At 49.0% G+C, this 13623-nt stretch overlaps 2 protein-coding genes across 6 annotated transcripts in view; one reads left to right on the top strand and one right to left on the bottom strand.

Moving 5' to 3' along the window:
* Positions 1-209: 209 nt before the first annotated feature.
* Positions 210-5607, top strand: Pdcd5 (programmed cell death 5). The gene is made up of 6 exons (XM_045153938.1): positions 210-313; positions 1380-1417; positions 3246-3307; positions 4366-4457; positions 5040-5111; positions 5438-5607. Exons 1-6 carry the CDS (start codon positions 248-250, stop codon positions 5483-5485), a joined length of 378 nt encoding a protein of 125 aa, XP_045009873.1. The 5' UTR covers positions 210-247; the 3' UTR covers positions 5486-5607.
* A 2390-nt stretch (positions 5608-7997) lies between these two features.
* The window catches only part of Ankrd27 (ankyrin repeat domain 27), a 55011-nt gene continuing 49385 nt past the window's right edge, over positions 7998-13623 (bottom strand). For all 5 annotated transcript variants that reach the window (XM_045153933.1, XM_045153935.1, XM_045153936.1 and 2 more), the window contains 5 exons: positions 12414-12575; positions 11149-11257; positions 10615-10693; positions 10369-10441; positions 7998-9181 (listed from right to left, as the gene is read on the bottom strand). In XM_045153933.1, the coding sequence (XP_045009868.1) occupies positions 8963-9181; positions 10369-10441; positions 10615-10693; positions 11149-11257; positions 12414-12575 (642 nt within the window). In that variant the 3' untranslated portion in view covers positions 7998-8962. The remainder of the gene's footprint in view (positions 9182-10368; positions 10442-10614; positions 10694-11148; positions 11258-12413; positions 12576-13623) is intronic.

Here is a 13623-nt window from a genome sequence, read left to right as displayed (position 1 = left end):
TGATAACAGGGTCCAGGCCTGGCCCAGCCGGCGCCCGAACACCCAGAGGCAGGCAGCCCGCGCTTCGGCGGGCGGAGGAGGTGGGGGTTCTCTGCGGAGAGCGGCCCTCGATCGCAGGATCGGCGCTCTCCGCGGCGCCCTGGCCGGGGCGGGCGGGCTCGGCGTTCGGCTGGCGCGGGCTGGCGCGGCGCGCGCGTGCGCGGTGGCGGTCGCCGCGGGGCCGGCGGGCGGAGCGCAGGGCGGCGCCATGGCGGACGAGGAGCTGGAGGCGCTGCGGAAGCAGAGGCTGGCCGAGCTGCAGGCGAAGCACGGGGTGAGCGGGCGGCCCGGCCCGCGCGGGGCCCTGTGGGCGGGGAGCCTCCCCGGGTCGCCCTCGGCCCTCGGGGCCTCGAGCTCGGAGCTGGTCCAGCGGGGCCGGGATGTCCGCGTCCCGGGGATGCTCGGCCGCCCGCGCGGTGCCCGAGGCCCGCGCCGGACCGGCCGCCCGGTTTCCTAGAAGCCCCTCCCCGCTCTCAAAAGTAGGGGGGACAGCCGGGCGTGGTGCCGCACCCACGCCTTGAATCCCGGCACTCGGGAGGCAGAGGTGGGAGCATCGCCGTGAGTTCGAGGCCAGCCTGAGACTGCAGAGTGAATTCCAGGTCAGCCTGGGCTAGAGCGAGACCCTACCTCGAAAAGACAAAAAAAAAAAAACAAAAAAAACACAAAACAAAACCAGTAATGTTCATGTATTGACAAAAGAAGCTGTGCCGGGCGTGGTGGCGCACGCCTTGAATCCCAGCAGTCGGGAGGCAGAGGTGGGAGCATCGCCGTGAGTTCGAGGCCACCCTGAGACGACAGAGTGAATTCCAGGCCAGCCTAGGATAGAGAAACCCTACCCTACCTCGAAAAAACAAAAAAGAAGGAAAAGAAAAAGGAGTAGGATTTCGTAACCAGCCTAGCGGCTCAACTGTCCAGGGAAGGAAGGTTCGAGTTCGCAGACAGCGGTCTATTCGATTGTGACTTTTTAGAAGCCCCGTTCACGCTTAGCCCGAGACTGAGGTGCATTGAGGGGTGGGGTGCCCGCCATCCCCAGCTTTGATAGATTTACCAGAAACGTAGTCGCTGAAACATGTCGCGTTGCCTTTTGTGAGACCCTGCTGTCATTTATTAGGCGAGCTGGCCCTGCCACACCGGGAGCCTATGATGTCAGAAAGGAAAATAGGTCCTGTTACATTTTTCTCATTTGTTTATTTGGACGTAAGCTCTCCCTCCGTAGCCTAGGCTGGCCTGTAACTCAGGATCTTTCTGCCTCAGCCTCCGAGTACTAAGTAGGGTTATGCGCTCCACCCGTGGTTCTTGCAAAGCTTCCAGAAAGTAAACTTTTTTTTTTTTTTCTCCAGGATCCTGGCGATGCTGCCCACCAAGAGGCTAAGCAAAGGTAGGAGCAGGAACTCCAGCCATTTCTGTAGTAGTTTTAATAGATATGTGAATCTGAAAGGCCATCCGGGAATAGTGATATCTTTCCCATTAAGTCTGCATCAGGATATCTTCCTTTTAAATTTAATTGGATAAATGTGTGTGGAGCCCTATGTAAATACCCTGGGTTGACGTCACTGGCTGGTGCTTTACTAAGCATGGTAGTAGAACGGCTTCAAAGGGAGGCTGAGGCTCACCTGGGTGCAACACCTCACAGGCAGCATGAACTTACGCTGTTCTGTTAAGTTACCCTACCACGTGGCACAGCACCCACAGACGGGCAGATATTCAGTGGCAGTTCACTGGGTGCATGTGATGCCCTACCATAGTACTGTTTTTAAAAATTGTGGTAAGAGGGCTGGAGGAATGGCTTAGCAATTAAGGCATTTGCCTGCAAAGCCAAAGAACCCAGGTTCGATTCCCCAGGACCTACGTTAGCCAGATGGACAAGGGAGCGCATGTGTCTGGAGTTCGTTTGCAGTGGTTGAAAGCCCTGGTGTGCCCATTCTCTCTCACTCTGGCCCTCTTTCTGTCAAATACATAAAATATTTTAAAATTGTGGTAAGAAATATAAAACTGTCACACCATGTTTGAGTGTAGAATTCATTAGTATTTGTTCCATCCACATTGCTGTGAAACTCCTCTTAAAAGGTTTCTCTTGGATGTGTGGCTTGGGTGTGGCAGCTCATGCCCATAACGTCAGCACCTGGGAGGCTGAGGTAGGAGGATGACAGGTTCAAAGCTTGCCTGGGCAACTTAGCAAGACCCTGCCTCCAAATGAAACACCTTTAAAAGGGAGGCTGGGGAATGTAATGCAGGGGTCGAGAGATGGCCTACCATACAAGAAGCCCTGCGTTTAATCTCCATCACTGTAAGAACAGACAGGCTAAACTGCAGTGCATCTTACAGCCCAGGACATTGTAGGTTCAGGAGAAGAAAATGATTGTAGTTCGTAGTTCATGGCAGAGCTAAACTGTCCAGAAGCTATGAGGAAATCACCTGTGGAAGTGAGTTTTTTAAGTCCAGCTCCACAAGCCACAGATACTGGGCACACCCAGCCCCAGCGCTCCTTTTGACTCAGCTGGAATGTCTCTGCTGTGGTCTGCTCTCTGTGTTAGCTTCCTTGAAGGGCTTCATTAGAAATAAGAAAGGAAGAAAATTCTTTTGAAAAAGGTCAGGAGCCAACTGTGGTGGCATGCACTTGTAATCTTGCTCAGGGAGCTGAGGGAGGAAAGATTTGAGAGCTTGAGGCTAGCCCTCGGCTACGTAGTGAGTTCCAGGCCAGCCTGGGAACTATGCTTGTCTCCACAAAAGCTAAAAGGTTTGAAACCAGTGTCTCATGCACTAGTTTGGTAGGTAGGAAGAAAGCAGAGATACAGTTAGAGTTAAGTTTCATTCCTGCAATCACCCCCCCCCAAAAAAAAGGACCCTGGTTTTCCTGGGCCTCAATCACTTTTAGCTCTTTCATGGCCTCCGTAGGCCCCAGCCTCACCACTAGGGAAAGCACACAGGTAGGTCACTTGGTCTAGTGGCTCATGTTCGGCTGCACACTTGCAGCATGAGCCATGGTAGGTACTTAAGTTGCTGTGAAACATAAGGAAATGTGGTTTTCTGCCATGCTGGTAGGTGTACACCTGTGTAATACAGAGCTGGCTCCTGAAGGCAGAGGCCCCTAGCATTGCAGCCTGTGTACCACCATTAAGGCGTCCCTTAACAAATGGAATACAGTTTGTTCAGTAGGTATGCTGACAGCTTAGTTCTAATTTTGCCTGACCTGTGTTTTGTTGTAGGGAAGCAGAAATGAGAAACACTGTGTTAGCCCAAGTTCTGGATCAGTCAGCCCGGGCCAGGTGTAAGCACTTTCTGTTTCCTTATTCCCATAACATTGGCTTGAGCTAGTTAGATGGATGGAGATTTTATATACATATATAAATGTATATATAAGTATAAATATATATAAATATATATATATATAAATTATATATATATAAACAGACATTTCATTTACAGATAGCAATGGCTGTACACACATATATGTACATATATGTGTATATGGTGTATATATATATGGCTGTACATATATGTGTATACTATCTGTAAATGAAATGTCTGTTTAAAGATACTCAAAATATACATTATCTAAGAATTGTAAAGTTCATAAGCATAGAAAACCAGTTTTAAGTCATGATTGCAGCCATGTGTGGTAAGATATGCCTTTAACCCCAGCACTCAGGAGGCAGAAGTGGGAGGATCACTATGAATTCAAGGCCAGCCTGAGGCCACATAGTGAAATCCAGGTCAACTTGTTAGAGACCTTACCTCAAAAAAGAAAAAAAAAAAAACACACATGATTGCAGCTCAGCTACCGTGTGCTGTGGAGACGCCCGTGGAGTGCATGTTCAGCAGACACGGGTGGCTCTGCTCCCGGCAGCCAGTCAGTCACAGGGTGCTGCTGGCTGTTGAGAGGGGTGATGGGGAGCCAGAGATTGAAAGCACTCAAGGTACTGTCATGTTCAGATTTTCTTAGTAAAGTGAGAGGGAAAACCATGTGAAAGGGAAGGAAGGAGAGAGTCGTCAGAATAGCCGAGTGTCTTCCGCGTTTGGGAAGACCAGTCTTGAGCAGCACGGGTCGCAGCGGGAATCACAGTCGCTTTCCAGCAGCCGTCTAGGAAGGCGGGAGGCTAGGGCCAGGCCTTCGCTCTGCCACCACCACTGCTGCTGAAGGACTGACTGACAGGCCAGCAGGCTTTGGTTTTCTCATTTTTAAGAGAGGCAACATCCCTGTCTGCTGTCCCTTTCACCCATTGACAGACACCTGCATTGTGATGTCCTTTGGAAATGTTAGTGCATGGTTTGAAGGTCTGATTGGTGCATTTAGTCTTGATGCCTTTTTCATTTTTTTTTTTTCAGTAAGTAACTTAGCACTTGTAAAGCCTGAAAAAACTAAAGCAGTAGAAAACTACCTTATCCAGATGGCAAGATATGGACAGCTCAATGGGAAGGTAACTCTGCTTTAAGGGAACTTTGTATATGTTCTAAAATCTTGGCTTTCCTAACTGTTTTCATACCTGAATATAAATTTCTTGTTGACTCTGAAAAACATTTTAAAGGTGAGAGCAATCACCCGTGTTGCCAACCCTGACTGATGCTTGCCCATCCTAAGACGCGTGTGTGGGCTGGAGAGATGTCCCAGCTGTTAGGAGCACTTCCTATGCAAGCCTGAGAGCCCCGAGCTCCATCCCCAGGAGCCACATAACATGGCTGTGGCCATGCGTGTCTGGAGCCCCGTCCTGTAGGGGAGAAGTGGAGCTTGTGACGGCGGTGGTGGTAGTTAAGCTGCCCGTGGACAGGCGGTGCACCTGTACCTGTGGCCCTCACACGGTGGCCACTGCCGGCCTGTGGTGATGAGGACATTCACAGGCTCCGAGCCGCGACCTTCCTGAGCAAGCCGCCTCCACTCCTGACTGCTTCTGCCGTCCCCTAGAAACCAGGACAGGGCCGTCTGCTCCGGGCGCTCTTTAAAACAAGACTCCGACTGTCTGCTTGGGGCGCTCTTTAACACTTTGTTTTTCTTGCTATTCTAGGTGTCAGAACAAGGCTTAATAGAAATACTTGAAAAAGTAAGCCAACAAACAGAAAAGAAAACAACAGTTAAAGTAAGTGTCTTGGGGCGTGTGTGGCCACAGACAAGGCTGGTGCTCAGAGTTCAGTTCTGAATTTGTCTCTAAGCACTCGTCCTGACCCCTAGACCATAACTCTTGTTCTTGTAACACACGGGCAGCCAGAAAGGCTGGCACGCTGTGTGGAGAAGGTTGTAATTGTTGAGGCTCTCACCACTGCGGTCCCACCCCTCCCCACCCCCTGGTTGTATTAGACACTAAGAGCCTTGCTTGCCGTGGTAGCAGTGTTACTTAGGAAATCCTGAGTTATGTTTTATTAAACACATTCTGACAGTCATTTAACCCTTCCCCCCCCCCCCCAGTTCAATAGAAGAAAGGTAATGGACTCGGATGAAGATGACGATTACTGAATAAAAGATGTTCAGGGACTTGATGGAGTCGTTCTGGGCAGTTACATACAATCCGTTACGTATTTACTTTGTTTACTGTCTATATATGCCTTTTGGAAAATAAACTTGTTATGCAAACTCAAGCAGTCTGGGCGTGTTAGTATCATGAATAAGTGAGCAGAGATATGCATTTTAATTATTTTCCCTTCCTACCAGAAGTGTTTAAATGTGGTTGCAGCTGTGACATTAGTATGAGGTGGGGACATGTCCTTAGGAGAAGTGGACTGTGCCAGTGAGTCAGAAAGAAGAAAACCACAGCTGTGGCAGCAAGCGACGTCATGGGCAGCAGAATCTGCTTTAATGCCTGACCTGTCTTGTGTTCCTAAGATGTAAGTTCTAAAAGCAGGTGAGTTCTCCTGCAGGTAGTACTTGTAATATTAGAAAATTACAGCTTTGATCTCTTTTATAATCTACCTTTCAAAGGCACTGAAGTTAGGTTACCTAACAAATGCCATTCCTATCCAAAACAGCCAGTGATGCTTCCAGCAAAGTAGCACATGCTGGTGGAGAAACAGCGTGCGTGCCTGTAAGATTCCTTCTCTTGAAGGTCCCACGTGAGACAGTTAAGCAGGCACATACCGTGCTGTGTTCTGGGCAACTCAGTGACGAAGGTCGGGCTGAAGGCAGACCCACACTCCCTTGTGCTTCCAGTAGGTTATGAAAATGTTCACTCATAAGTGTAAATCATAAACTTATTTAAGTGTCTTAATTCTAACATGTAATAGTAATAGTAGGAACTCGGCAGGAAAGCAGTGGGAAGTGAGCTGTGTGGCGCTGCTGGAGCCAGGCAGCAGAGCAGGTACTGACAGTCTTAGCTTCGGTCAGCACCTGCTCGTCCATGGGTTCGCTGTCTGAGATTGTACTGGGGCTAGAATGGCTGACATTTCTGCATAAAGAAATGGACCAGTAGGACTGTCCGTTCTTAAGGGTAGAAGTGTCATGGTCCAAATTTGTTAAAACAAAATCCTAATTACAGGAGCTGGAGAGGTGGCTCAGTGGTTCAGGTTCTTGCCTACAAAGCTAACAACCCGGGTTTGGTTCCCCAGCCCCCATGAAAAGCCATTATGTATGAAGTGGCACTGGATGCACGAAGTGACGTTTGCGTCTGGAGTTTGTTTGCGGTGGCTGGAGGCCTTGGTGTGCCCATCTGTCTCATGTCTGCTTGTAAATAAATTAATATATTTTTAAAAAAACCTAATTACAGGTAAATTTCGTGTTAGGGCTCATACAAAAGTGCTAGAAAGACCTGAGTTGGTTGTCACCATGCTTAGTTTCAGGCTTTCTCTTCCAGAAGCCTCACTGTCCCCATGACAGCTACTGCTTAAGCGTGTTAAGACTGCCACACTCCTGACTTTCAAAGACCCCCCCCACATACCAGAGGGAAAACAGGGTCTGTAGACAAGGACAAAGGTCCCAAAGTCACCACCCAAGGGTGGAGTGCACTCTGGCCTAGGGAAAGTGGAGTGGCCATCCCAAGTCTTCTTATTGTAAGTCAGTGAGCTGACGACTGGAACTCAAAACGTTACAGAAAACAGAAGTTGGGCCATCACCAATTTCTAAACTGCCACCTTAAGCTTGTCTTTCCTTCCAGTACAGAATGAGCTGAAGCATTTGGAAATCATCAAAGTAGATGGCTCTCTCAGGTGCAGAGTCAGCAACAAATGCATTATGAGGGGTTGAGGCGGCTCAGCAGTAAAGGCTTGTGAAGCATGCTGGCCCAGGTTCTGTCCCCAGCACCACGGTGAAAACCCAAGTGGCAAGTGCAATTTAATCCCCAGGAGGGCCTCTGACAGTGAGGGGTGGAGCCAGAGGACAGTCTTGACAGCCCTTTGCAGCAGCAAGAGACTGTCCCACAGAAGGTGGAGCAGACACCTTGAAGTTGTCTTTCACCTCCACACATGCTGGGGCCCGCGTGCACAGCATACAATTAATAGTTAAAAATTGCATCTTGAGAATGTGTACTGATAAACTGATCATTTGAATGCTAGAGAACCACAGCAACTTAATAAAGTGGTTTTGCTTAAAAATGGAACAGGAAAAATAGAAGGAATGGTGACCATCAGCTCGTTTTCTGTGTACCAGGAAGTTCCTGTGCTCTCAGCTACTCAGGAGGCGGAGCAGTAAGGCTGAAAGTTCAAGGCCTGCCTAAAGCTGCAGAGTAAATTCAAGACCAACCTGGGCAACTTAGCCAGCCTCCGTCACAAAAACCTCTAACAACAGGGCTGAGGGGCTGCTCAGAGTACACGTCTAGCACGCAGAAGGTCCTAAGTTCAGTGCCGCACAAAGATCCATACAGGCAGGCAGACATATCTTTGTGTGCCCCTGGTCAGGTAGGAGGGAATGCCCGCTGCACGGTAGCTGATTGCCCTTCTCACAAAACCTGCTGTGTCCATCCATTAGGGCTGTGCTCCCCTACCTAAGGCACAGAGAACTGTCACATCAAAGCATCAGAAAATCTTACCCTAACACGCTCAAAAATCATAAAGTTTACTGTTTCTTTTCCATCATTTGGCACATATCCAAGGCACATTGGAAAATTAGAAATCATAAATTACTTTGGTAGAAAAATAATCAGCCCCTCCTTCCTATACATACGCAAGTATAACCCAGAATGTGCACAAAACCATTTCCCTATTACAAAGTTATTTAAAAATGTACTCGGAACAAACCCATGTTTGCAGCTCTAGACCCATAACATAAAAAAATAACAGAATCTATAGAAATTTATAAAAAGGAAGAAATGGCAAATTCTAACTCAAAGTAATGGACCTGGTTTGTGCTGTAAGTTTTGAATTTGAATGAAAAGACTTAAGATGTGCCAGTCTCTCGGACAACCACCCACCAGCTGTGACAAGTGAAAGACGCTCTTAACGGAAAAAGGCATGCCCACCACTGCAGGCGCACGCGTGCCAGGGACGTGCGGTGTGGAACAAGGCTGACGCAGCCTCTTCACTGACAGGAACATCACAACGCATTTAGGCATCTTCTGGTTCAAGCGTTGCATTGCAGAGTCATGTTCTGGGTTCCGCTTCTTCATTCCGAAGGCCCATTCTGCCTCCACAGTACCATGAGAGCCACTCAGCTGCTGCTCTGACTTCTCCGGGCAGGATGCTCCACTTAGGGCCTGCTAACTTGCACATGCCCAGAGGGATAGCACCTTTCAGTAGAGGGAAGTCAGGTTCTGACCATGAAACCTCCCTGTCACCTCAGAAACTGAACATTTGGAAGATAACATCCCAGATTAAGGAGCTGAATATTTCCGGTACTCTCAGGGGCTGTTAGCTTTGCAGAGGAAGAGATGATGTAGGTTTTGTGTAGCAGTCATTCACTCGGCCACTGAAAAGCTTTGGGGAACTTTCTGCTGCAGACAGCCCGTGCCGCTTAGTGGAAAGCAAATTGGTTCTAATACACTCAGGCTCGGCTTATCTTCCTGCGGACTCACTTCTCTGCATCCTGTGGAGACTGGGAAACGTGAGCGTCTTTGGGTGTGGCATGGTGGCTGGCTGGCTGCGGACCCTGGGCTATGGCTGCATCACCCACCGTGTGCCTGCAGAGTGTCCGCCTGGGCCCAGGGGCAGCCTGCCTCAGCGCAGGCCCCTCGTTTCCTTCCTCGGTGCCCTGACATCTGCTCTGGCCGGGCAGGTTCTGCTCCACTGGCTGAAGGAAAAGGGACAATTCAGTTTGGGTCGTCACTGCATATATTTTACTTTTATTTATTTGACAAAGAGGCAGAGGGAGAGAACGGGTGCACCACAGCATATAGCCACTGCAAACGAACTCCAGAAGCATGCACACCCTTGTGCACCTGGCTTTATGTGGGTCCTAGGGAATCAAGCCTATGTCCTTTAGCTTTACAGGCAAGCACATTAACCGCTAAGCCATCTCTCCAGTCCTGCACTGCATTTTTAACCACTGTTATGACAATGGCGGTTGCTCATGAGGATGTCAAATAGTGGGCTCAGAAGTCTAATGCCCCTGTGGTGATGATGATGGACATGGATAGGTACACTCCACGTGCTACAGACACGTAAGTGCTTTGCAGGTTTTCCCAGCTCGTCTTTAGAACTTGGCAGGATACACACCACTGCCATCCCCATGCACCCAGCTGAGAAACAGTAATGGCAGTCACGTCACACAGTGAGGGCCAAGTGAGATTTCAAGCTTGTGGGCTTCCCACACTGGAGGAAGCATGGCGCAAAGCTACAGGAATCAATGTGTCATGTCAGCTGAGCATGGTGGCTCACACCTGTAATCTCCTAGCACCTGGGAGGCTGAGGCAGGAAGATTGCTGTGGGTCTGAAGCCAGCCATAGAATGAGACCATCCTTCAAAAAAATATGCATATTGCTAAAGCTTGTCATGCTAATAAGAACTACAGATTCCCTGAAATGGCTTAGACGTTGTACATGTCTCATGTCACATCCGCTACTCTCCTCAGCAATCTGGGAAGGCGTGTTTCTGAGAAGAGTCACTCACAGTAGTAGACTGTAAACTGGGCTTCCGTTTATGGTTCAGAGACTCGGTAGAGCAAGAGGCGGCGGCCACATGTGGAACTGTCTAACGTGGACGTGGCTGGGCTGTGGCTTCCCCACCTCTTTGTTCTTACTGCGGAGAGCGCCAAGGCACTGCATCTACCACACACCCTGGCCTGCAGCTTCCTGCGCATGCACAGCTCCCACATTCCTTGTACTTGGCCTGTCTCACTGAAGAGCTGAAGTTTTACCTGGTGCTAATTCTTTCAGTGAAGGGGGTAAGGACATGAGGTGACTTTCACGGAGAAATGTGTTTATTATGGACTATTTTTGAAAAGCCCAGACTTTAAAAATTGTAAGCCAGTGTACTCACCTCATGCAAAGAACCTTCAGTGAGGTTAGGCACACTTCTGTCTCTTGCCATAATCTCCCCTGAAGTCCTTTCCCTGAAACCCCAAAATAAGCATTAATCCAAGTGTTTGGGTTAGTGGTGCGAAGTACTCTGGTTGGCCACAAGGTGGCAGCACTGCGTGGCACTCGGGCAGATTGGCCAAGGCCCGCTTCCACCATAAGCGATCAGGGCTGGCCATACAAAAATCCACTTGAACTTGATACTCACCCACACTGTTCCCCTGAGTGAACAAGGTAAAACTGTCTCGTAAAAGGCTCCTCTGGTAAGTTGTACAGTTTTGAGTTCCCTGCAGATAAAAAAATAAAATACCTGAAAACTTAAAAATATTGTTCAGAAATTGCTTTTGGGCCTCAGAGGATCCCTGGGGCTTGCTGGCTTGTCTAACTGAGGTGGTGAGCTCTCCAGGTTCATCAAGGAACCCTGTCTGGAAACAAGGTGGACAGCGACTGAGGAGGACACCCCCCACGGACCTTACTCACAGTATGCATGCAGGCGAGGAGAAGAGGAGTTCTCAGAAGTCGGGACGTGACACACGCCCCTGTGGCCCCGTACGCTCCTCACTCATGACAGTAAACACACTTTTATTTACAGTGAAATGAAGGCTTGGGGTGTGGTTCAGCAGTACAGCACCAACCTACCATGCATGAAGTCCTGGGTCCATGCCCAGTACCACAGACTACACACCCACAGCTTCCCACGAATTTCCAAGTCAGCCCACTGGAGCATGCTAGGGGTGCTTACGTTTTTTCCAGATCTCAGCAGTTACGTGCTCCTTGTGGTCCGTGTCAGCGTCACTCAGCGGGGCTGTATGGCTCGGCCACACACGAAGCAACTCCATGATTTTTGAATTCTGCAAGAAAGGGGAAAGGTCGCCGTAAGCGGTCAGTATTCTCCCGAGAGAGGGGAGAGGTTGCTGTAAGCGGTCAGTACTTTCCCGAGGGAGGGGAGAGGTCGCCATAAGCAGTCAGCATTTTCCCAAGGGAGGGGAAAAGTCACTAAGTGGTCAGTATTTTCCCGGGAGTATTACTTGGGTCTCTATCTCAGGGTGAGGACTGGCTTGACTGCACACAAAGAGATGACCACAAGGGAAACTTCTAGGCCACAAAGCCTGCTGTGTGCCCAAACTGAAGAGAAAGACAAACACCTATGAGGCCACAGTGAGGAATAAACCGCATGCGAGTGGGTGATGGTTACACAAGAGAGGGTTTGGAAATCCCAAGCAGAAAACGTGCACAGTGGCCAGAAGTAATAAACTCCAGTCCTCACTCTAAAGACACAGACCAGGGCTGCAGAGATGGCTTAGTGGTTAAGGCATTTGCCTGTAAAGCCTAAGGTCCAATTCCCCAGGGCCCACATAAGCCAGATGCACAAGATGGCCCATGCATCTGGAGTTCATTTGCAGTGGCCAGAGACCCTGGTGTGTCCATTCTATTTGCCTCTCTCTCAAATGTTTTTAATTTTTTTTTAAGTTTGGCTACATTCCACCTTACTATAAAACCCAGCTCTAAAAACTAACATAAGCCTATAGTTAAGTTGGACTTATAGTGGACTTCCACGTCTCAGCAGCAGACTAGCCACTCGGAGTAGGAAACCACAGACTGAGAAGGCAGGAACCGATCTCCACAACAGATGCCCGCCGCTGGAGAGAAGGCTCCGCTGAGGATGAACATTCTGTTGGAGCGGGAGGAGTTGAAGTCCACAAGGAAACAAGTCTTCATCTCGTTATGGGGCTGGCAAATCCAGCGTTGGACATGCCGAGCCGCTTCCCCGAAGAGCACGTGACTGCATCTGTGCGTACCAGGCCCTTGAAATTACCCAGGAATTCCCAGCACCTGAGCATGCCACCCCAGCTACGTGACCACGGCAAGTTCCCAACCGTGCTGGCACATGTTTGAACACACACAGCCCGGCACAGAGAAGCAAGGGTCAGGCTATCACCACTTTAGCTCTGGTTTGGACGCAAGGACCACTGCAGAGTGCACGGGTGAGGGCGGCCCATCACCTACGTGCTGGGCGAAGTTGGCAGGGGAGCACAGCCTCTTGTTCAGGACATGTGCAGATGCCCCGTGCAGCAGCAGCAGCTCCACCACCAAGGCATGCTTCTCTATGACGGCCAGGTGCAGGGCGGTGTTGCCCTTGTTGTTGGAAGCATTGATGGAGGCCCCACGCTAGGGAGAGAACAGTGAAAGAATGCTGAGAAGTGTTAATGCAGAGCCCAGGTGGTGGGTGGGTGTGCATATGGGTTTCACTAGAAAATTCTTTTTTTTTTTTTTTCCCATGGTAGGGTTGGGATCTAGCCCAGACTGACCTGGAATTTACTATGTAATCTCAGGCAAACCTCCAATTCAAAGCAATACTCCCCACTCTGCCTCCCAAATGCTGGGATTAAAGGCATGCACCACCACACCTAGCTCCCTATAAAATTCTTGTTTCGAGACCTCACTGTGTAGCCCAGGCTGGTCTGGAACTCACTATGACTAGCTCAAACTCGGACTCCTGAGTGCTAGGGTTACAAGTGTGTGATTCATAGAAAAATATTTTGACTTCCCCATGTGTCAAAGGAATTTTCTAGGAGCCACACCGAGAAAAGAATTTATGAATAAAGATGTTCATTGTAACATTTATCAGCAAAGCAGGGAATAAGCACATGTCACTTAAAGGTGCAGACCAGGAAGTTAAAAGAAATTAAAACTCTGAGCCAGGCATGGTGGCACACGCCTTTAATCCCAGCACTCCTAAGGTAGAGGTAGGAGGATCACCGTAAATTCAAGGCCAACCTGAGACTACATAGTGAAGTCCAGGTCAGCCTGGACTTCAGTGAGACTGTACCTTGAAAAACCAAAATAAATAAATACATAATGAAATTAAACTTTGGTATATATATACTAAACCATTAAAACCAAGTTTTTGTTGTTTTTGCTTTTTGAGACAAGGTTGGTTAGTTGCCTCAGCTTCTCAAGTACTGGGTCTACACCACGCTGGGCAGAAATTCTTAGGCAACAATTTTCTATATTGAATAGAAAAGAAATACTGATCTAAAACCCACATACTTCTTCTTTCTCCCTTTTTCTTTTTCCTTTTTTTTTTTGAGGTAGTGTCCTACCTAACCTGGAATTCACTATGCAGTCTCAGGGTGGCCTTGAAGTCATTGCAGATCCTCCTACCTCTGCCTCCCGAATGCTGGGATTAAAGACGTGCACCACCACACCTGGCTAG

The sequence above is a fragment of the Jaculus jaculus genome, chromosome 7, assembly GCF_020740685.1.
Source record: "Jaculus jaculus isolate mJacJac1 chromosome 7, mJacJac1.mat.Y.cur, whole genome shotgun sequence".
Lineage (NCBI taxonomy): Eukaryota > Metazoa > Chordata > Mammalia > Rodentia > Dipodidae > Jaculus > Jaculus jaculus.
This window is presented reverse-complemented; position numbering and strand designations above follow the sequence as displayed.

Excerpts from the sequence above, each read along its gene's own strand:
- Pdcd5 (XM_045153938.1), top strand. The coding sequence starts at position 248 with ATGGCGGACGAGGAGCTGGAGGCGCTGCGGAAGCAGAGGCTGGCCGAG. Across the intron at positions 3,308-4,365 it reads TCAGTCAGCCCGGGCCAGGT|TAAGTAACTTAGCACTTGTA; the intron begins GTAAGCACTTTC and ends TTTTTTTTTCAG. Across the intron at positions 4,458-5,039 it reads ATGGACAGCTCAATGGGAAG|GTGTCAGAACAAGGCTTAAT; the intron begins GTAACTCTGCTT and ends TTGCTATTCTAG.